The sequence below is a fragment of the Vidua macroura genome, chromosome 6 (genome assembly GCF_024509145.1).
Source record: "Vidua macroura isolate BioBank_ID:100142 chromosome 6, ASM2450914v1, whole genome shotgun sequence".
NCBI classification, from domain to species: domain Eukaryota; kingdom Metazoa; phylum Chordata; class Aves; order Passeriformes; family Viduidae; genus Vidua; species Vidua macroura.
This window is the reverse complement of record NC_071576.1, coordinates 16,012,757-16,037,388: the sequence shown is the minus strand read 5'-3', so window position 1 is coordinate 16,037,388 and position 24,632 is coordinate 16,012,757. Positions and strand designations below refer to the sequence as shown.

The 24,632-nt window shown below is 41.0% G+C and overlaps 1 protein-coding gene across 1 annotated transcript in view; it reads left to right on the top strand.

Moving 5' to 3' along the window:
• Nucleotides 1-1,572: 1,572 nt before the first annotated feature.
• LOC128808532 (ras and Rab interactor 3-like) overlaps nt 1,573-24,632 on the top strand; it is a 158,997-nt gene continuing 135,937 nt past the window's right edge. Inside the window, exons 1-2 of the mRNA XM_053979735.1 lie at nt 1,573-1,809; nt 4,154-4,261. Coding sequence (XP_053835710.1) covers nt 1,653-1,809; nt 4,154-4,261 — 265 coding nt within the window. The 5' untranslated portion in view covers nt 1,573-1,652. The remainder of the gene's footprint in view (nt 1,810-4,153; nt 4,262-24,632) is intronic.

The window sequence follows — 24,632 nt, the reverse complement described above, 5'->3', positions numbered from 1 at the left end:
ACCAGAGCCTAGGTGCCCATGGAGCTTGGAGAGTTAAGGAACATAAGTTTCTGTAGCTACGTGCATGTAAAGCAGCAACAGTGCCAACACCACTGCTCCTCTTTGGCTCTCCAGCTTGAGTAATGCCTTTTGCACTTGAGACAATTGGATGTCTTCAGCATGAATCCAGAGCAATTTCACATGCAGTGTGTACCAGAGCATCCTGAGCACTGTGCCTCTGCATCTCACTATAGTGCATAGAATTCACAAGCAAAACCCGAAAACACATTTGAACAATGGGAAAACAATGGATAATTGGTGATATTTTATTTGTGATTATTTGTTTACGTGGTCTATTTGTATTATAATTATGAAACCATGACAAACAATGCCAGATATGTGTTGTCGTTTCTGAAGAATATAGACAATGATCCAGAGGGAACCACCTGAAAGGCCTTCTGTCGCAAACCAAATGCTGTATCAAAAGGAAGATCAGATGAGTTAATCCCATTTTGTCTACATGTGCTTCCTCATGTGTTTCTGGGAGGAATACAGAACCGATACGTGCGCTGTAGGAGGAAGTTCCCACAACTCGTTGGCTAACAGTAACCACTTAATTAATGTAAACATAAAATTTTAGTTTAAAAAAAAAATGAAATCGCGGTGGCACAGCCTAGAACTAATCACCATTTCACAAAATGGGTCATTAATTTGTCATCCTAAACATCCCGCGTTCGTCGCAGCGCAAACTGCGCGCAGAAGCTCCATTCTCCCCATGGAAGCCCATTTTGAAAGGCATCTCCTGAGACTGGTGGAAGAGCCCCGAGCCATCGGTGCTCCTCGCCAGCCGCGGGGCGCTGCTCGCGTTCCAGCGCGCTGCAGCCCATCGCCTGACCCGGCCCTGGCCCCGGCCCCGGCCCGCACCTCTGCACCGCGGCACCTACCGCTGCCCGCTCCCCTCCGCGCAGGGACGCCAAGCGCGACACCGAGAGCCGGGCATTCCTGCGCCGGGTAGGAGAAAGGATTAATTTCATCAGTTAATTCCGTCCCCCCGGCCCGGCGGTGGGGGAGGGAACATGCGCGTTGCTATGGGTGCCGGAGGAGCACCCAGAAAGTTGCGGGAGAGGGGCGGGGAGAAGGGGCCGAGCCGCCCGCCGGGGCTGAGAGCCCGCCCGGCACCGCGCTGAGAGCCCGCCGGCAGCTGCTGTCACCGCGGCGGCTGAGTCGCCCACCTGCCGCCTACGGCTGGCGGCGGGGGAGGGAGGGAGGGAGGAAAGGGATAAACTTCAAAGTTGCCGGGCGGGCAGGGAGCCGCATGGATGCGTCCGTGCCTCGGCGCTGACTCGCAGCCCGCGGCGCGCTGTGGGGCGGACACTGCCCGAGGAGCGCGGGGCGCCGCCGCGCCGCTTCCTCCGCCGCCGGCCATGGGGCGCGGGGCTCAGCCCGGGCCCTGAGCGCGACGCCTCCCCCCGCTCCGGGCTGCCAACGCCTCCCCGCCCGCCGCCACCTGCCTCTCCCTCCGCTGCGCCGCCGCCGACCTGAGGGCCTGGGTATCGGCTTCTCTTCGCGCTGCAGCCCGACCGAAATGGAGCCGTCCGCGGGAAGCCGCCGGGAGTGATCCCCGCTTTCCCACCGACCCGCTGGCCGTCCCCTCGGCGCCCGCGCTCGCTCCGATGGAGCTGGAGGAGACGCCGCTCGCCCCTCCGAAGACCATGCTGCTTATGCTGAGGAAAGTTCGCAAGAGGCGGGAGATGCTGCTGCAGCAGCTGGGCTTCATCTGCGCCATCCTCTTCTTCGCCTGGTGCATGTCCAGCCTGCTCTCCAGAGTGGGTGAGTGGCAGCGGCGGCGGGACCGGCGGACCCCGGCAGGCCGGGCGGGCGGCCGGAGCGGCCCGGGGGCTGCAGCCGCCCCGGGGCTGCCGGGCTTTGGCGGGGTCAAGCGACGCTGGCTGTTCCCGTTTGGGGTCTCCCTGTGGAAATGCCCCGGCGGCCGGGCGGAGCGGCTTCCTCGGGAGAAATCCCCGCGCCGGGCGGATGCGTGGCTGCAGCCCGGGGACAGGGGGAAGCTGCCCGGGGAGGGGGAGAAGCTGCCCGGGGAGAGGAGGAAGCTGCGCCGCTGGCGCCTGCTCGTCCGGGGGCTCCCCGGCGCCGAGCCCGCCGAGCCCCTCGGGTCGGGAGCCGACGGGGCATCACAGGGCAGCTCTGTGCCTGCGAACGGCCCTGAAGGAGTTTCCCCCCTGCTGTTACATCAGAGTGGAGTTCTCTCCAGCCGCCCGTGGTCCCCTCTGCAACTTCGGGCTGCCTTTCGTTTTGTCCTTAGGTTGTAAATCTCCATCAGCTATAGCTGCTTCTTTTCTCAATCTCACACGCACCCCCAACACTTCTCCCCCGTTACAATATAGATTTGACAGAAAATTCTGAATTTTAGGCTAGGAATGGTGCTAATCTTACATTTTATAGAGAGAGTATTATAACAGAGTCTTTTGCATCATTTGCATATGTGCTGTATTGGTAAACTGATGCATTTATAATTAACTATTTAATTCCTATTCGTTCCTCTGCCTGCTGGCATGGTTTGGGCTGTATGCAGCTTCAGGCCCTCATCCTGAAATATGCTTCACATCCCTCAAATACAAAAACTAAGGTTCCTGGGACAGCACTTGAGTCTCTCGGTAGGGCTGCCAACAGTCCTTGAAGATTTAGGAACAAAATTGACTAAGCCCATCACTAAGCATCTACATTTAATGAAATGCTGAAACTCAGATTTCAGCACAGTTAGGATGGGTCATCTGCTTAAATTAAAGCTGAAGTTCAAGTGTGTGCTTTAGGGAAGAAAAATCTGCTAGAACTTGTCATAGTTTGTAATGCTCTTGTGCTCAAATTATTGCCTGGCTTGTTTGAGCTGTATCTAGGATGGCAACAAGCCATCCATATAAGAATTCAGTGTCCTAGACCATATTAGCATATTGCTCATCTTAAAACTTTCAACTTGGAAACAAGTAATGGGGGTATGAATATGTTTGCATAGCTTGAGGGATTTTTTTTTGTTGCAGTTGCTGTTCTCCACAACTTTTTTAGCTTTTCATGAAAAATGTCATGACTAATGAAAGTTTTTAGTCTCCTGGGTTATCAACTAAATCCCTCATAACCTAATTTTTGATAGTATGCTGCATCAGGTAGGTTTTTTTTTCAGCTGGCTAATTTCCAGTACATATTATCCATAAACACTGACCATCTGTTGTCTACGTTTCTTATCATTGTGGCTCAGAATATTTTACTCTGGAAAAACTAACTTCTGAACAAGATTTCTTTTTTCCAGGAGTCACTAAGAAAACACAGGCATTACATGATGACAGTATGAACTCTAAAATTGGCCAAGGAAGAATTTTTGTTATTACAATGTGTTCATTTGAAATGGATAAGATTGAGGTGGAAGTGATTTAACTAAGGGGTTCTATTCTTTCTTTGATTATTATAATTTCATACGCCACATGATCTCTCAAGTGCTCCTGTAGTCTGTCTATTTAACAGGTTTTGTTGAGAATGCTTCTGGAGTATGCATTTTGGCAGAAGCTCCATTGACTTCTAAAAAAGTTTTGATTTTTTTAAGACTTAGGAGAATTCATTGTGATTTCTATTTTCTGTGACGGGTTATGAATGGTTTGATATTATTAAGCACACCCAAGACTGAAAAGTTCAGAATAAACTAAAATGTAACTGGAACATATCCATATGCATTTTTATTTTTTCATGAAAGCAGTAATATAATATGTGTAAGTACAGATGACTAAATGGAAGTGTGATTTTTGCTCATGTCAGCATAGCTGGGCTGGTTTCATCTATAGGAGCTGCAAGTGTTGACTTTCACAGGTACAGGCTTCAGCATTTGCTTGCTGCAGAATATTTTCCTGCTGTGGGTCACAGCCAAGTGTTCCGATAGCTCCGATAGCCAGAACATGCCAACATCTCGGATATGGTGCCTGGTTGCACCCTTTGGAGCTAGGAGCACCTAGCACATGTCTGTTGGCATGTGCTTCAGTCACACCTTCGATTTTGCCCTGTTTTCATTCTGATGGTCTGTCCATACTCCTTCTTAGTGAGCACGTGTAGTCCAGCTGGGATGATGCAGGAAAAAATTGGTGCTAATGGGCATAATGTATTTTATTTAATATAGGCCAAGAATCAGCTGTTGCAGACAGAAGCATATCAGGAATATGGAGGAATAGAAGGTTGATGGCATCACCTAATGGGACACATGAAGAGAAGAACTGTACAGATCCAGGTAAGATGGGAAAACTTTGTAATGTCCTATAAACTCTTGAGATGTATTGGGTAGTTTTGTCATGACCAAGCTGCAGTGATGTGTGACCATCAGTGTTAAACTTCAAAAACCCCAACAAACCAGGACTATTCTGTGTAGAAATAAGGTTTATTGTGTTACATAATGACATGATTGTATGTATCAAAGGCAAAAGGTAATGTTCAGATAAAGGCATGTTTAGGGTCATTGTGAGGCTAGTGCTGACAATTCAATTTCTGTAGCTTTGTTCCTGCGGTGATTATTCATTTCTGTCCAGCTGATATGTTTATATTGTACAAGTCACGATAGGTGCGTGCCTCTTAAAACTAGGGATAGCTAAATATGCAGTGTTTTAGATGACATCTGAGCTCAGTGATTTATGTTCATTACTGTTACACAGTTAATCATGGTTTGCTAGTTTAGTGATAAACTTTGTATTCAGAGTAGGAATTTATGTTGTGTGGAGGGGGTTGATGAGGTAAGTGATATAGAAACCCTGGAATCCATTTTACTTCAGGATGTCTATCTTGGCCAAGCAAAAAGAATTGATTGAGGGCAGGAATAGATGATGCATTTTAATATCAGTGTTAGTCCACAATGCTTTCATCTTCCCATCTGTCTTTCCAGTGTGTATTTCCTTTCTCTCTCCTTGCCTCTCTGTAGTTTATGGTGTGTGGGAGATGAGACATTTTGCCAATGACACTAGCCAAGTTAATTTAAAGTTCAGATTTATTTTTTTTTAATGTGACTCTTTGATAAACTCTGTGGTAGCAATGGAGTGCGTGCCTTCTCGCCAACAGTGTCAGCATGAGCTCTGGGATGCTGTCAGCCCCAGGAACTAGAAGAGTTTGGAGCAGTGTTCCTGCCCTCACTTACGTGTTTGTTGTGATACTGAGGTGCCAGTTCTATAGATTGAGGATCACTAGTGTGCTTACACACTCCTGAGAGAGGAATGGAAGAACATAGCTCAAAGTATGTGCATCCAAAAGTTGTAACTGTATCCTCTTGATGTCCAAGAGGTTCCCCGTGCTTTTGTTAAGAACTTTGTGGGTCAGTTTTCTGTGTTCTTTATCTGTAACATTATGATGCTCTTGATCTGTCTGTCAAAGTAGTTAACAAACAAGAAAGAATACAAAAAGGACCTTTTGGAAACACATAATGATTCTTGATTAATAATCAGAAAATACTAATCTTTCCCACTCCTCTTCCATTTTCCTCCATATATGTGGATGCATCAATGTGATCATGTCTGAGCACATACTTGCCAGCACACTTGGAGTCAAGGCAATGGAGGCCACAAAATTATAGAAGCTAGATCAGAAAGATACCTGTCAAAGTTCTGGTGGAGACTTCTATTTAGCGTGAATGAGAACTTTTTCACAATGATATGATAAAACGACCAAGGCAAAAACATGCTTGTATGTGAATTGGAATTTCAGAAGCAATACTGACTTCTGCACATGTTTAAAACAAATAGTCCAGCTTCCTCCATTCTTCTAAAGTCATAAGATTAGAATTTAAGAACAATTGGAATAGATAAATACAGCTGGGTAATTTTGATGTAATTTCTGAAATTCAGGTCTCTGAGGTGCACTTTTCTCCTTAACCACAAGAGATGGACACAAGGGAGGCCCAAATATGCCTCAGGATGCTGAAGTTTAAGAAAAATATCACAAAACTTGCATTAAATTAATAATTTCTAGTCACAGTAATGGTAGTAGCCTTTCTTTTAAAAAGTGTTTCTTCAGTTAGAACACAGATTTACAGATCAAATTTTTCACAGGATTGCAGTTGTCGCATTTTTAATCACTTCCTGTTATTCTGGAGTTATGCACTGCTTATCACTGTGTATCTTCTGCAGCTGAAGGGGGAATTGAGATGCTGTAGGAGTGACTAGATGTAAGCTGCAAATAAAGGGAACATCTGAACATAGCAGAAGTTGGTGTTTGTGGGGCAGGAGTAAGACCATAAGAGCCCATTATTGTTATTGCTTCTGTAGATTTCTTTGTTGGCTTTGTTTTTTGTTGTTTTGTTTTTCAGTGTATGGGATGTTGACTTGCTTTTTTTCTATTTATTTTTTTCATTCTTGTCTGGTAGCCAGGGATTGAGATTTGTCATGTAACGAGAAGGTAGCAATGATGGAACACCTATCAAATAGTAGCAAGTAATATAGCTCATGTCTGTGGGAATGTAGCTTGTGTAATCACATGACTACAGAGAGAGGAGTCCCAGGAAAGGTCAAGAGACTTGGCAGAGATTGCGCAGAAGATTGGTGAGAGTGTGGATTTTCAGCTGGAATATGAATACATGGTTCCCTGTAGGCTCCTTTATGAGATGTACTTACTCTCATCTATGTAATTTCTGTGTCTGCTCTAAGCATGAGGGGTTGTACAAATGCATGGCTGTGTGTATGATATACTGCAGTTTTCTTTTGTTATGTGGATGGTTTTATATGTATGTTTAGGACACAAGAATTTCATAGTACCTTGAGAAATGCAGGTTCTTGCTGAGAGCCTGTTAATCCCTTGTGTTATTGCTGTGCTCCCATTTCATTAGCATCCCACACAAGTCTTCAGCTTTACCTCCCTTTTTCCAAAGGCTTTCAATGAAGTTAATATATTTACCACTTCACTCAATTTTCCTACTTACATGTAAGTGAAAAAAATAAAAATCACAATTGTTAGAAATGGCAGCTGTAGAAGTTTATAAGACCATGAGATCCCTGCACTTCATGACACTGGCAAGAAAGGCTCACCCTTTCTAATATACCTTGGGATAAAAACTCCATAAGCTTCTAGAAGTAATGTTAGAAGCTTGTGACAGCTGCTATCTTCTAGAAGCTCACATAGCTCACTGTTTCAGATTAGTCTTATTTGCTGAAGTAGATAATTTTGTATTGTGTTCTTCTGGAAACAGTGATAATGTTTCTGGGGCATTTTATCAGATGAGGAAAAATGCTTAAGTCTCAGCAATGCTGCTTTAAAAAAGAACCAGGGGAATTTGAAAGAGAACAAGAAAATATATGTGTGTGTGTATGTAGCTGGAGAAGAAAAGTTGGAGTTTTTGTATCAGAGGAATGATCATCAGAAGAGGTGAATATCTTAAGAGGTGCTCTACATTTTTTCTGATAGTAATATTCTGCAGTCATGAAGGGTTATAGATTGTCTCTGTCCCTTAGCAGCAAGGGAACTGTAGGTCAGCTGCAGGAAGGAGGTAGAGCCTTGGGAGCACCAAGCCAGCCTTGATTCTAGTCTGGACTGAGACCAAATCCTCACTACAGTTAACGTGTTCTGTACCATTTTTCTATTAAAGATCATTCCTGGCTTTGAACTTCCCCATTGTTGAAAGCTTCTCTGCTTTGATAAGATATTGGTCTTTTTATTGTCCTGGAGGCTGGAGGGCTTATAGATTGCATGTAGAAGGTTCTGGACTTCAGAAATTTCATGAGAGCCTGGGATTTTTGAATTATGAATCTTATATTTATTTGGTATTCAGTAACTCTCTGGATGGCTTCCTTTTGGAAGGAAACCAAACTACCTTTTCTTCATGGCTCTGGGTAGATTTCTGTGGGAGGAGGAGTTGACCTGACCCTCACTTAAAGCAGAGAGATCAGAAAAGAGTAGTTGTCTCTAGCATCTTAACATACCTCATTAGTTTGCAACCGATTTTTTTGCTGTATCCAAGCTCTCACTTCCATCTGCCATCAGCTTGCTAGCTTGCAGTGCCATCTGCCCAGAAAGTCTGATTTGTAGCTTCTCTGCTCCAATGGCTTGCCTCTTGTTTCAAAATGTTCCTATGACTCCATGTCCTCCAGAACTCCAAGTAACGTTTCCAGGGCACGTACAAGGTGGGGTGACTGGGTGTCATGATGTTTCTTACCACGTGCCTCCACTGGGGCATGTCAGGCTGTTAAACAACTGATCCAGACTCTTTGCTGTTGTGAATATTTTCAAGTAATCCCTGTATATGGGTAGAATTTTTTTTTCCCTGTGAATTAGAAATGGCAATATATTTCCATTGTCTTCTGACACTAGTTAGGGAGCGGCCTTGAAACCAAAAGGCAGTGGGGTTTTCTTGCCTGTGGTTTGTCAACCATGGACAGTTCATCAGCTACACGGATTTTAAATATGTTCAAGTGTGTTCCTTCCATTGCTATTAGTGGGTAAAGATGAATTGTGGGCTGGGGAAAATGCAGGGTTAGCATTTCTTCCTGAGCCATTCTACATGTTTAGTTTAGCATTAAAAGGCACGTTGTAGCAATGCTTTGTGTAGCTGCAGCAAGAGAGAAAGAATCAGTCCTCTACAGTAAAGTGACAGTAGCATGTGTATAAATGAGTTCTGTGTCAGGATCAAAGTCATTAAGTCTGTGTATATTTTACACTGTTAGTTAAAACCTTGGGGACTCATGTAAGATGTCATGCATTGTAGAGAAACTATAGAAGTCTTAGACAGTTTGGTTAGCATACCATAGAGAGAACAAGAGCCTGGTATTTTTTTCTACAAAAATCAATGATGACTAGAGAAGACAGGACTGACTCTTCCAAGCAATTTTCTAAAGGCACAGAAAATGTTATTTCTTGTACACTTGTAGTAAAGACACTATAGGAACTATTGATTTCCATTAGTTGTATTTAACAAACACAGTGCTTATTTAAATGCACAATTCTTAATATGCTGGATTGATGTATCCTTTTTTTCCTTAATCCTTATTGACACCTTAATGTATAAGATCATAAACTTAGCCTAATAAAGGCTGGTGGAATATGTAATTTTGTGCTGATGTAAGTTTTCTTTAAATGATGTGGTAATATGTATTTCCTTTAAACAATGTGCTCATGATCTTCCTTAGATTAAACTTCCATTTTGTAGCAGGGATAAATGCCTCAGACCTCCACTTTTAAGGATGTGGTATTAATATTTTCACTGTAAACCTTAGTTTCATGAACAGCCTAAATTAGTAAGCTCAGCATGACCTGACTGTGGTCTTACTATGCATTCATACAATTCTTAGCACAGAATGACCATGGTCTCATTGAGATACTAGAGACAGTTATTGTGTTCTGTTATTTGCAAATATTCCCCACATGCATATTAGTCAGACTTCCTCTCTGCCTTAATGCATAGAATATGTGCAACTATTGTAGTATGATAGATTTATTGACATGTGCATAGTGCATGCATATGGATTTAAAATTTTTTGTTAGTCCAGTGTGTTATGCCCTCAAAGACCAGGAAAGCTATCAGCCATAAACATTCTATTTTCATGTTGGTCTAAAAGGAAATGAAAATGAAGAAAGGTTTAAGAAAAAAATTCTTAGTTGCTTTATGCATACAGTATTTGCATAACCTATCGGTTCAGTGTCCTGTGAATGTGTATTTAGTTATGCAGTTGAAAGACTTATTAATTAGCTGGCATGTAGCTTCTTTCTGTAGCTACTTGTCATATGCTGGTGGGGTTTTATTTGTTTTGGGTTTACTTTGGGTTATTCGCCCTCACCCAGTGATTCCAGACTCCCTCTTGTACCTGTAGATGCTGAGTAGTAAACTTTATTGATTGTGATCTCATTTGTATGGCTTCTGATTCTGGGGAAAATAGATGTGTGACAGTTTAAAACCACTTTTAGTGGGGTAGTTGATGGCAAATGACAAACATGTTATCACAGGTTTTTCTTATTTGACTGCCAAGTCTCCTAAATCAGAATTCACACCTAGGTTGAGATTAAACTTCTGACACCTTTGCATGGCTTTTGAGGGTGACTATTAAATGGTTATGCAGGTAGGTGTACTTGAAGTTAGTTGGGAAAAGTGGGGGGGGTATTCTTTGTGTTGGGTTTTTTTTGTTGGTTGGTTTGTTTGTTTATTGTTTTGTTTGTTTCTGGGGCTTTTTTGTGAACCAGTGCAAGAAATGTGCTTTGACTAAACATAGAATTTGAAAAATAATCATCCCCCTTTCTGAGCTGTTCATTTTCTAGCAGCGTATTAAAACTGGCATCCAAAATACTAGAACGAAATGACACAAACATCTCTCTGTGCTTTGACTCAACCTGCCAGCAGCATCCCCTGGAGAGCTGAGAACCGAAAATGAACTCCAGGGTAATTTATCCATTTTACCAGGTTTAGGTGTCAAGTTTGCTGGAAGCAGTTTAACACACAGTAAATTAAGGTCTGGCTAAAATGCCATGTAGAGGTGTAGTAAACAAAGGAAAATTAAATATATTAAATAGTATTTTCTTACATTATTGTATATTATTAAACCTAGTAAAATACTACTTAATATAATCTTTATTTCATATGACTCAGATTTATTTACAGTTGCCTTGGGTCCAGTTGAAGCACACTGTGGGTAAGGACTTTCACAAGCTAAGTCTTTGCTTTGGAACCAAAAAGCAGGCCTGAAACAAAAATCCAAATTTTTAAAATGTAGCCACTTCAGAACTAAATGTAATGTCTGTGGGCACAGGTTCATACTTGAAACAACCAGGTTGAATGCTCTAGAGTGCTAGACTGAGATCTCAAGTTTCCTGTATTAGCCCAGCTCTAGTATTCAGATATCTGATTTGCCTGTATTTCAAACCACATTACCTAAGCATTCCTCAGATGTTAATGTAGTAATAGTGCAACATTTCTTTTTCTGTAACTGCAGACAACTCAGGCAGAGAGCAGCTGTGTAAATCATTGCCCTGAGGTCAAAGAGGAAATATGTGACAGAATCAAATCCAGACACCTCGGTTTTGAGTTAGGCTCCTGGAAAAATGGTGTTTGGTCCTTCTGAAGTTCCATCCAGCCTGAGTTGTCCTATGATATGGTGTGGAAATCAAATGAATTACATTTCACTCAGGACATATTTGAAATCCCGAATTAGAGATTTCAAAATCAAAGTTAATAAGACTTGGACATGCAGCTCTCCATGGTATTGCTGACTGACTCACCTTTAGTGGGGGATAATGTGTGTGTATTTGGATATGTTCTTCTCTGGTATGACTGGGGAGTTAGACCATTTTGTAGATATGTGCTCCATTTTCGACTTAGAAAATGGTGCTGTTGATATAAAAGGTGTGTTTAAATGTACCTATCCTTGTCCATGGCAATTTTGATTTCTATGTCAGCTTGTACTGCAGCTGAGACTGAAAGCACTGCTGTCCTGCCTTGTATGACGTGCAGCTGCTCCCAGACCCGACTTTGCTGTTGTAGGAAGTGGCTTGAAAAGGCCTTGTAAATCAGCCTGTGAGCATTAATCCATACTGCAGGGGTTGGCCTGGCGCAGTCTTTATGAGATTCTGGGTTTTTTGATGGATGCTAAAACTCTGGATTCATTTCTGCATCTCTGTGCACTCGGTGTTTCATCAGTCTCACTTGGACCACCAGTGTCCAAGGAGGATTCAGACAAAACTCAACAAGTGCAGAACTGAGCTGCAGGGAAGTAGAGTGTGAAAAGCACCTGGAGATAGAAGATTGTCACCAGAAGCTTCAAGAGGGGTAGAGAAATTTGGGGGTTGTAACTGTGTGGTAGAAAGACTGAGATTATCCTGTCAGGCATCCTGGAGTTGGAGGATAGATGAAAGAGACAGGTGATTAAGGAAGACTGAATTTGGATGGTGAGCCACAGGAGAATCTTGGGAATTGCAAGGCAAAGAGGTAGGCCCTGGGAAGTAGTAAGCAGAGAAAGTGATAAAATAGAGTGAAAAATCAAAATGTAGAGAGAGGTTTGGTTTTGGTTGGGCAAGAAATTACAGTAAATTAGTTTTAAACTTTGTTCTGCAAATATTTCTGATTAGAACCTTTATAATTTTTTTTGTGAAGTTACAAAATTTTATTATATGTATTTAGTTTTGTATTTGTTATGCCAATGCCATTTTACAGTATAGATGTAAAATATAGCAGGCTGAAAATACTGTATGAACCTGCAGACAATTCAACTGGCATCAATTCTGTTCTACAGGGAGGCAAGACTTTCAGGCAGTAAAGAGTGGTGGTTTTCTTTATTCTTTGAAGTTGACAGACATTGAAGACATCCTAGTAGAAATTGTAATAGCCTTAGAAACTGAGTCAGATTAATTCCTGCTGGAACTCTGCTGGTAAATTGAAGTATAGCAGAGCAAACAATTCACATGGAATGCAAGTTACCATGTGTATGTTTTCAGCCAATTGTTTATTTTTTTTTTTCAACATGAGATTAAGGGTTTAATGTTAATAACAGTTGCTGCATTAACGATGCTGAGGGTGACATTATCTACCCATGGTGAGGAACAGTGGTAAATGTGCCTTCCTGCAAGCAAGAAGATGATAATTTAGACTTTGCCTGTTCAGTTTCATACATGCTTGTTGGAAAATTCTTGGAAATTGCCTAAACCTGATGAATTACTTTTCCCCTGCATATGATACATTCAGTTGTTTAGTGGGTTGAGGGAAATATAATTGAATCTATTGCTATTCAAAGGTATTTAAACCTTTTAATAGCAAGATGTAAGATATTCACAGATGGTGGGAAACACTTAAGCTTCTGGAATGAAATTTTTGAATGAAATTTATGTTTAGAAGTTTAAATTGACTGAAATGTGGAGAACAGATTTATTACTGACTCCCCCATTTACTGTGAATCAGCTTGTGCTTTGAGTTTTGTGAGCTCCTAGACCAAAACTGACTCTTTGAGAGAGGCAGTTGTTTGGAGCCTCAGGGAGCATATCTGTGCTCCCTTAACTCTACCATCAATACAGCCATGACAGTTTACAGCAGCTGAGGCTCTGCCCTACAGATTTAGTGTTGGATGTTGCAATGTTATTTCTGGTTTAGTTCTTTGATAAGAACTTTCTCCCCTTACTTTTCATGCCTTTGTAAAGGTTGCATTCTTTACTTGATTGTGTTATGTGTTTTTAAATCCTTTCATAGGATCTTTGACTGCTGTTGCCTAAAACTGTAAGGCTTTTTCTTACCTTCTGTAGCCTATTGCCAGTCTTGCTCTTCTCTGTTGCTGCTATCCTTTGTCTGCTTCCTTTACCTGCACTGACACTTTCAGATGTTTCCAATGTCCATTTACCTTTTCTTGTTATTTTTATGCAGACACTTCCAGAGCAAAAGGTGAAAGAAACTTATCTGGAATATTATCACTCTCTCCTTTCTTGAATCTCACTTCAGGAGCCATGAGTACTGTGGTGCTCTGAGAAACTGGCCAGCCAGGATTGGCTAGACAGAGAAGAAGTCAAAGCTAGCATATTAATTAGTCCTGTGTCAGTGATGTTTTGCTAGTTGAGGGTGGGAGATCCCTGTAGAGCTATAGTGTTGTCTGTCCTTGTTATGAGATGCAGTGGTCGTCCCTAAGAGTGCCTAATGAAAATGAACAAGGAAAAGAAGACTGAAAAGAGGTAAAGTGACTTACCCAAAGTCTGCAGAGAAGGTCAGTAGCTCCATTTCCCTCCCACATAATCATAAATTGTAGCCATATTAAGTTCATTGAGCCTGGAGCTCAATATCACCATCAGCTGATCACTCCTTCCTGATCAGCTCATGATTTGACTCTTTTATTGTGCTTATTAAAATGAAAGATGCAAATTTTCACAGTAAGTAAAGCATTAGAATTAGCATTACCAACTAGGTAAAACTGGCAGCTCAATGCTGCGCCACAGAGCACTTGTGATTTCTTCATGTTTTCCACATAGAGGGAGAAGAAGTCTTGGAATGTATAGATCTTTTTAGTTGCTCCATAGAAGAGGGTGAGTACATTCCTGGCTGACCTATCTTTGGGCCAACTGCTCTCCACAGAGAATGGAGATAAAAAATTGTGGCTAGGGAGGTTGCAGGTCTCTGTGGATGTTTCTACCACTGGGGAATGCTTTTTGGGACTGCTGTGTGAGAGGGACTGTGTAAAACACCAACATTTTGTTCCCTACCAGGAGTAAAATGAGGACCTCTTGCTGCTTGCAGGCTGAAAAAGGAAAGAAAATGGTCAGCAGTGTTTTCTCGTGCGTGAACAAACCTGTGCTTGTGCCTGACTCAAAGCTCTTTGAAATTTTTTTTTTCGTGGAGGGTGAGGGGAGGGTTTCTTTAGTCCAATTGACTTTTGAGTGCAGAATATGTACTTTAGATTTGAAGATAATCAGTTAATCAATTGTGTTTTTCAATACCTTATGTGTTTACTACTTTATAGTTATTTGGTTGTACAGGATTGTTTAGTAATAGCATGTGATGAGAGAGTTCTTACTTGGAAAGACTATCTGGGATCATCTCCAGAACTGCTTTAATCTGTGGATATTTAGGGCAACTAAGTTTAGTAAGTACTACTTAGGTAATTAAAGGTTGGAGCTGGGCTGCTTTCTCTGCAAGACAGCAGACTGGTAATGGGAAATTAGTCAACTTGGTTCACTGTTATCTTCTGAACACACCAAGCTTGGTCACCCAACTCAGTTTTATTTTTCTATTGTCTTAGGTGGGGATTGACAGGCAAAATAATATTGTATTTCATGTAGTCTAGGAGGTAGCAAAACCTCAAATTGCTTAGGTTGCTTACAGCTGGAAACAAGTCACAATACCCATTTTGCACTCTGGGCTCTAATTTTCTTTAAAGAAAAAAATGCAGACTGGCTAAAGAATGATTAAGTCTCTGCTAAATAACTACTTGTGAAATTCTTTTTATTCAGTTTCACCAGTTGCTCCTTAGATACAGGTACAAAACCAATTTGCACATGTAAGAAAGATGTTACATTGAAAAAGGATAGTTGACCATATTATGTAAGCTTTTCTGGTTCTTAAAAAGTACTATAGAAGTTTCTATATAAGCTCAGTGGCTTTTGAAATTTTTCAGATTTGGTGGAGTACATGAAATTATTTGCAGAATCTTTTGGTTTTGTTGAAGAATTTCAAAATTAGATGTTTTCTCCCTCATTCTACCTGTTGCTAGATTGAATACTACACAAATGCCACTAGCATTACTATTATTCTGGGATGAAATTACAGGTGGGATGGGAATAATGATGTGTGTACTTTATGCTTCTTACAAATAAAATGGTAATCTTCACAGCTCAAATTCTTCCCTTCCATTCAGTGACCAATTCCAAATATTTTGGTTGTGCTGCATTGCTGACTCCAGGCTGGACTGTGAATTGAGCCCTGCAGTACAGCTCTGAGGAACCTCTGAGGATACTTCCTGCCAGGGGCTCAGCTCTCTGGGTTAATTCCATCCTCCAAAGGGTTTTCAGCTGTGAGAGGCTGCACCTCTGATAACTTGTGGAAGAGATGAGAACCTCCTGTATCCAAAGTGTAGAGGGGAAATGGCTGTGTTGGACAATACTGGCTGTGTGCCTGTCTGTGCTCAGACTTGTGACATCTCACTGGGCTCAGACTGTAATAGGGTGCTATGTCCTGATTCTGGGGTGCCTACAGACATCACCCCAAACTGAGATCTTGAGCATTGTTATAAAAAACCAGATTATCATCTGTTTTGTATAGAAGACTAAGATCAGTCACTAAGTGTTTTTTTGTTTGCCTTAATTAGAGTTTTTTTTGCAACACAATCTTGCATCTCATTTTGTAAGTAATAGATATTTTGTAAATCTCTTGCTTTAATTACAATTTTATTACAGTAGCTGTAGAATCAGTAGGTCTGTGCATTGACATGAAATGTACAGAGCTGCATAACCTTATACACCAGTCTTTACTGTAAGAGATTGAGATCCAATGTTTCATTGTGTTACGGGGACCAGAAAATCCTCAATTCTAGCCGTGCCTGCAGATGTGAATTTCTGTGGAACTTTACCCTATATTCCTTCACTCCAGAAAAAATACTTTTTTTTTTTTATTCCCCAGGGAGCAAAAATATAATTCAACACTAGCAGGGAACCTTGACCTCTATTCCTTCTACAAATATTACCTATTTAGATTGGGCTCTGAACATGGAAAGCAGATGATCTTGGATTTCCCAATGGTAGATTTGCTACTACTTAGGTGCCACAACATAAATTCTGATTTAAAATAAGTGTAAATATGATGTAGCTTGTCAGTGAGGCACCTGTTTCTTGCCCTCAGATTATTCAGTTCATTGCTCTGATTATTTCTTTTTTTCCTCTGCAAAAATACCTTTCCTTCTTTTCTGTCTGTAAAATGGATCTTTTATATGAGAAAAGCAAAGGGCTTTCTCATATAAAAATTGCTTGTTTTAAAGTAATGTAATCAGATTAGGCATTTACAGGAGTAAAAAAATCAAAGTTACAGTCATTGTGCTCCCAAAGAATGCATTTATATTCTGCTAGTAAATGTTCTTCAGTATTAAGGAAACAATAGTAATCTTTCTCTTCTTTATGCAAATGGTGTAGCATACCCTCTGGTGTCTTGCTATTTTAGTTGCACAGTGACTTTATATGCTTAATCTTGAAGAGGCATTTGGATCGTATTATTTAACAGCCGTGGGTAAAAGCCTCTTGCAATTATGAGATTAACAAGAGTTACACTATGTTTTGATTCTTCCTGAAGATTGATACGTGAATACGTGTGTGCTTTGACTAGATACATCTTTGACTTAATTTTCTCTCTCTTTTGGTTTTTTCTCCCCTATTTTTCCTTCAGAGAAAAAATCTGTTATCTGAAGGATTTTCAAAGAATGTAAAAGGCTTAAATGCCATAGGTGTTCCTTCAGATGCTGCTGTGAGTGCCAGAGACCTTTACAGCTGCAAAGTAACAAAATCCAAGAATAGAAATTTGGAATTTGGCTTTACTAGCTGTTGAGCTATATAGTGTATGCTTTACGAGAGGATAATTTGGATAATCTGATTTTGTTTAAAACAAACTTGGGCAGGTAGTGTACTTTTTCTCCCTTTTGGAAAAACGTTCACTCTCCAATAAATGAAGTTACAAACACATAATTAAAGCTGTGAGAAAAATCCTAGTGTTGTAAGGTATTAATTGCTAGTAAGTTTATGCTAACTGTAAAATAGCTCTGGCTTCTTAGAACATCATGCATCACTGTATTTATTAGTTCTTAACTAAAATATTTAACTTGATAATGTTGAATAATTTCATGGGGGAAAGTATCTGCTAATTCAGAGGCTTGAAAATAGCACCAGGTTGGCTTTCATAAATCAGCACAAGCTCCTATTTCTTGATGTTGTGTAACAGCTGTGATGATGTGATGCTGCAATTTAAACTTCAGAAAAAGCTGATTAGTGTAAACCTCCCACATAGCGTTGAGGACAGGCTGGAGGCAGAGCTGAAGTGAAATGACCCATGCAAACGTGGTCATACTTCAATATTATGGGAACAGTCCAATCTTGCAAAGTTAATCTGAATGTATGTCTGGGCTCAGATGTTTGTATTTATTTACTTTAGATGTTTGGTTATGTTTTTGGTTCAGTTTATATTTTCTTGATCTACTTTTTGAAAACAAAAGCTGTGGAGTGGAGTGTTGGTGTTGAGGTACTGGCACACACAGAGCAGTAGCTGGAGGGACCACTTCTGCTTCAGGACAAAGCTGTCTGGAGCTGCAAGTTTGTTACAACACTCCATACTACAGTGCATTAATTTTGGTTTGAAGGGCAGATTTTTAAGTAAGGTGGATCTAATTCATGATTTCACTTGGCTCACTTGAGCCAATATTCAGATATAGTACAGCATTTATGCAGAACTTTAACGCTGAACTTGTAATTGACCTGAAGTTCTTGATCTTGTGAAGTGAGACCTTTCCAATGCCTTGAGTATCCATTGGGATCATTCATGTTTCAGACAAAACAGGGCCTTAGACTCAGGCAGAAATCAAGGGGTTTGGGTTTGTTGGGTTTTTTTCTTCTATAGAGGAATATTTTGGTGTGGTGCTCTACCTAAGCCGTTGTTCACGTCAGTAGGACCCCTACAAACACAGCAAATTCAGCACTGGGCTGCCTTATCCAGGTAAAAGTTAGGATCTTGCTATTATTGTCTGTGAATATTACCTGCACTCAGGTTCTCTGATTTTCACGAGGGATGATACGCTCTTAAGAGGCACTGCTACTCAAAATGGGGAATGGAGATTTTATATGTTTTTTGTCTATTTTATTTACATGGCCTGTACATCTAGCATGTGAGCTGACCATCTAATGACCTTTAAAAATGCAGCCTTTGGAGAGATGAAGAGGGATTTGTTAGTTGGCAGATTTGTGCTAGCAGGCTTCAGGTTATTTACAGAAGTCTGGAATTTTGTGCTCTTGGATTTAAAGAATACTGTGTAATTCAGATCAAAGGCAAAGTATTAAAATCTTAATTCCACTGGGAGAAATATCCTTTATTTTGGCATTCTCAGACATTATTCTCGATTCATGTTAGTAATGTGCCTTATAAAGAGAAAAAAATGAAAGTTTTCTCATAATTTTCTGTGAAATCATTTTTCTTTCACAGTAGGACTACATAGCAGTCTGTGAAGGTTATTCGGAATTTTAGATAGTGAAGCTGCTCTGGTATTAAGTCAGACAAAATCATAATTACTGTCAGGTGTTTATATTTTCTCCATTAATTATATAGAGAAAACATTGACATGCTCAATTTCATTGTTAAATACTGAAATATCCCTGTGTCATCAAACCTGTTAGTGTATAGATAAGGAGGAGGAAGGAAGAGAACCAAGGGAAAGGACATTTCAAAACGATTACAGTTGCTGTTCTAGAAGAGTGTTTAAATCTGTACAGATGGAAGATGCTAGATTTCATTTCTGTGGAATATTACAACCAACTTAAAATTCATGGGTTATACATCTGAAAAGATCACAGTGAAACTGATTTGTCTGGTGGAAAGCAAAGTAACCATTGCTAGAAGTGTTTCCCTCTCAGATGATGGAAACTGATCTTACTGTGCTGTCTAGTGCTCAGAAGTACCTTGAATCTTGTTTGTTAGATGACTTTGGGTGGTAAAACAGAAACTGTAAATCTCTGTGTTTGAGGCTGTTTGTTGTCCTTGGCCTGTGGAAAAGTGCCAGATGATGTTAGAAAGTGTTCTATGTGGTCTAAAAGCACTGTGTCATCCTTAAAGCTCAATTTCTTTACCTATTTCTTTGCATCCAAAGCTATTGAACAGATACTGGCAGTGTAATAAAGCAAAATGTTCTTGTAGTGTGAGTTGTACCCCTGTCCATAGAAATTGTATCCCTGACAGTGAAATAACTGGGTATATTACTGAAAACTAACAGATTCCATTCTCATAAAAGTAAGAAAAATTCCCTTGAACAGGAAAGGGAAATGGGATGTAGAGTGGGATTTTCAGGACCTCAATACTTAGGTAGAGACAGATTCTCTGTGAAGTCTTTGGAGTAAATGTGCTCAATTCTCTGGGTTTCAGCTGGAGTTAGAAGTCTTCGGCAATCTCACCAAGTGCATCCTTAGGTACCTGGATATCTTGGCACTTCAGCAGTAGGGGAAAAGTTAAATAAAACTTTCTGCCGTGTTTTAGAAGAACTGTGTTTTCTTTCTGAAATGATTTAGGCCTCCAAACCAGAATTATACCTGCAGTGTGTCCACTAAAGTTGGTGAGGAGTTTTGAACACAAAAGGAGCTTTTGGCAAGGGGATGAGTTGCCCTCACTACAGAATCTTTCACAGTAGACACAAGGAACAGATGAGGGACAGTAAAGCAGCAGAGAGCAAAAGTCTCTGACTGTCAGAGAAAACTCATGTTCAAAAGTTAGCAGTTCTTGTGGGGCAGGCTCGGAACTGTGGAGCAGTTTTGTCTTGCTAGCAACACTTTCTCACTCATTTTGGACAGACTTATTAGTAAATGTGCAAAGATGCAAAAGTGTTCTGCTGTATGAATCAACTTTAGGACTGTAGTTGACATAGTTACAGTCTGTATCTTTTGGATTTTTTTAGGAGAGGTGATACTTCCTTGAGTTAGTGACCAGTGAGGTGTGAGAGAACTAGTCTGGAAGCGGAAGGATTTAAATTTAACTTTTTTAATTAAAATAGCCATAGTGGCTTGTGCTGAATTCAGTCTTCCTGAGGTGTGAGGAGTGCTTTGAATACACCTAACTGATGTAGTCTCTCTGGAGGCTTTGGAAGGCTTCAGTGCTGTTTCACCTTGCTGCTGGAGTGTAGTGTTGCTCAGATGGAATGTAGTTGTCTCTTTCCCCATATGAAGGTAGCAGCTCTGTGCAGCTGAAAGTGCCTAGGGAACCTGCAAGATAAATAGGGAGGTGCTGTATTTGTGCTTCCTCCAGGGACAGGTATCTGCTAATGCAAACTTTCTGGATCATTTCTTTCTTTACTCATGTTCTGTATTAATCCTGGTTTAGCCCAAAATTTGGTCGTGCTCATCTAATTCTCTATGTTTCGGGCCTCATTTGTGGACTTTGACTAAAAGGCTCACAAATGCACAATGAAGTTTCATGCTTTAGGCATGAAAACTTCCTATAGTAATGGAAGCTGCAGAATACTACAACAGAAAGACAGTCATAACCACAGAAGGTTTGATACTAGGCAGTTATGTTATACCCAAGATACACTTAAATTGTTTGTCAAATAGAACATTGCATTTGATATAAGTCCTCCCTGAAAATACTTAATGACTAAATTACAGACCTTTCAAATCTTATGCTATAGTTATTTTAGCTGCAAATTTTAAATAATATGCCCGTGTTCAGAAATAGTGATGACAGTGTTGTTGAATTTTTTTCTTTACCTGTTAATATTTGGCTCTCTAGACAGTAGTGAACATTTCCCATTAAAAATTTGGTTCCATGTAGTGCATATTATGTTGGTTGTTTATGGTAAGAGTAGCTTGCAAGTGACATTAACTGTTTAAAATTGAGACTGATGGTCATGTAGACTACCATACTTATCCTCAGTGGAGACAAGCATCCCATAATTCTTGTACACTGATAGATGAATTTGGAGTCTTACTTTTCTGTTCTACAACAAGCATCCTTTGTGTGTTATGTGAATGAAATTCAATCCTCAGAGACACAGTTCTAAGTACATATTGGTAATGGCCGAGCTAAGATGGTAGAAAGAAATGTGACCAACTACTTTCTTAATTTGCTGTTGCATTGTATGCATTGTATTTGCATATTTTGTCCATGACTTTTCATTTTGCTTTGACTTATTTTTGTGAGTTGCTGTCTTCAAGAGACTCTTCTATGTTTTTAGAAGAATTTGTGTATATGTGACTTTGACATTTGTTGCTGCAGCAATCACTAGTCTGTCTCATAAGAGGAAGAGACAAGTGATGTGTCATATACCTGGATATTTCCTTTATTAATTTCTTATTGATTACATATACATATAGTAGAGGAAGGAAGTTTAGGAAGTAAGAATTTAGGATATTGTGCATACTGTCACCGTCTGCATATGGAAAATGTGATTTAAAAATGGCAGTTGATGCTTTCTGCCAGGATTTGGATCTCATATTGGACACTAGAAATATTTTAGGACTCTTGTTCTCTCCTTGCTCTTCCAGAGTGGCAATTCATCTTCTAAGCATTCTTAATATAGAGTGCTCCAAATCTGCTTTTCTCATCAAGCAGGCATTGCTTACTCCCTCCTCAAATGCCACTCATCACCAAATCTGTCATGCAGGTTCCTTTAGTCAGGCAGGTGGCTGCACCAGTGCTACTGCTCACTGCCCCAGGCTGCAGCTCAGTTCTCTTCACTGGTGATTGAAACGTGCACTGAAAGACTCAGTTCTTCAGAAGGCCAAGTCTACAGAAGCTGACTGTGCCTTAGACACTCTACTATCCATCATCCTACTGGTTATCCTATAACCAGTGTACCTTTGAGTGGTTATTTTAGTGATTTCTTGTTCTTCTGAGCATGCACACATGATCTGTCAATAGCAGCATTATGTATCTTATTCATACTATATGTTTTTGAATTATGTATTTAAATAGTTACCAGTCATATTTTCATTGTACATTACCACTAGCTCCTGTGTGGACTGCAAGCTTTCTGCATGCTTCATCACTTACTGGTTTCACTTGCAAAGTATTTTTCAGCTGAATAGGTAGTAATTAGATGTCATAATTTTTAGGCACACATAGTAATGCTTCTTCCATCCAAAGAATGTGAACTGTAATCAACTTGGGGCACTTACTTTAGTGTGGATCTATTTAACTAGAGTTGAGAGAGTGTTTTTATGGGAAATCTAAGGAAATTGGTCCATCACAAGAAATTGATGTGATGCCATTTGTGCCTCTCTCCTTCTACACTTACAGCTCCCCACTCATATTCAGTTATTTATCTTATCCCTTTTGGGGCAATGTCCCTCACCTCCCAGACCCATGTATCAATACTGGCATGGTTCTGTCTGTTCAGTAGAATGGATGTTCTGATGGAGTATATTTGACTAGAAAACAAATATTAATGTGGGTTTTTTTAACGTAAGTGTATGTGTTTGTTGAACATAAAAGCTGAAATACTTAGTTTCCTTTCTTTATAGTCCTAGCATGTTCTCTGTTCTTTCCTCTGTGATAAACAAGTCCATCTCCTCTCAGTCAGATGGGTGCACTGTAGCACAGGAAGGAGAAATTCATCTGAGCAGCCAAATTACTAAAAAGGAAGCATGCAGTACCTGAGTAGACACACTCAAGAGCAGTGCTTATAGCCATGTTCCTCTGCTATAGGAGAGCATTTCCATTATGTCCTCTTACCTTTGGAAAGCAACCCAGCCTGTCCTTTTCAGACACTCAGTGGTCAGCGTTACTGCCATGATTTTGGACACTTGTATGTAAATTGCATGCCTTGAAGCTCTTGTTAAATATGGATTTCTTAGGGAAAGAACTCAGTATTTTGAACTCTGAGAGACAAGATTGCAAGAGCAAGGCATATTGCTTCACCCCTACAAATCGATGGGCCCTGACAATGTCTGCCTGAGGATGTTAAGGGAATTAGCTGATGTCATTGTGAGGCCACTCTCCATAATCTTTGAGAAGTTGTGGAGATCAGGGGACATCCCAGAAAACTGGAAAAAGGCGAAGGTCATCCCCTATCTACAAGAAGGCCTTAAAAGAGGATCCAGGAAATTGTAGATACATCAGTCTTACTTCAGTTCTTGGGAAAATTGTGGAATGAATCCTCCTGGAGGCTGTCAAGTCAGATGAAGCACACAACTGGGAAAAGACAGCATGGATTCACCAAGGGCAAATTGTGCTTGACAAACTCTTATCATCTTCCATGACAAAGTAGTAACCTTGGCTGATGTGGGGCTCGTGGCAGGCATTATCTACCTGGATTTCTCCAAGGCTCTCACTGTGGTTTCTCACTGCCTCCCCCTAGAGAAGCTGGTGTGTTGGGCTCTAGAGAAGGGCTCCATGTGGTGGGTGGGGAACTGGCTGGCAGGCAGCAGCAGGGTTGGGATAAGTAGCTTCTTTTCAAACTAGCAGCCTGTCCCAAGTGAGGTCCCCCTGGGATACTGGGGACAACACTTTAGTATCTTCATAAGTGATCTGGAAGATGGGATCAAGTGCACCCTGGTGAAGATGGCTGATGATACCAACAGTGGGGAAGTGGGTACATGAGAAAGGAGAGCAACCCTGCAGGATGACTTGGATAGGCTGGAAGTGTGGGCTAATAAGAACCTTAGGAAGCACTACAAGGACAAGTGTTAGGTTTTTGCACCTGAGAAAACATCTTCCAGGAGTGCAGCACAGGTTGGGATGTAACCAACTGGCAAGTAGCTCTGTGGAATGGCACCTGGGGATCCTGGTGAACAAGATCTGTATGAGTGAACAGTGCACTGCTGTGGAAAAGTAAAGACAACAGGATGCTGGTTTTCATCAACAAGGGCATCAGCAACACAGCAACACAGATAAAGATGTCACTGTCCCACTCTACTCAGCAATTATCAGGTAACACCTGGAATAGTTTGTTCTGTTTTGATCTCAGCTATAAAAAATGCTGTGCACAGGCTGCAAAGGGTCGAGAAAAAGGCCACAGAGGTGATCCAGGGACTGGGAAGCTGGCCATATGAGAAAAGGAGCAGAGAACTCAGTTGGTTCAGCCTTGAGAAAAGAAGACTTAGGGAAGACCTTATCACCAGTATTTAAAGGGTGGCTGGAAAGATGATTCCAGGAGACTCACTTTTTACAAGGAGTCATGTGGAAAAGATGAGAGTAATGAGTAAAGGTTATCCCTGAGGAGATGCTAATTGGATGCAAGAGGAATATATTTCACATTGAGAACAATCAGCCACTGGAATCTTCCCAGGGAAGTGGTGAATTCCCAAATGTTGGACACTTAAGATTTGTCTGGACAGGATGATGGAATATCTTATTTGGACTGTGCTTTTGCCAAAAAAAGGTTGGACCAGGTGATCCTTCAGGTTCACTTCCAGCCAGGTTTCTATGATTCTGTGTTCTTCTGACATAATTGTCTAAAATCCCATAGGGCTGATTTGCCCAGTTGGGACATCCTGCAGTG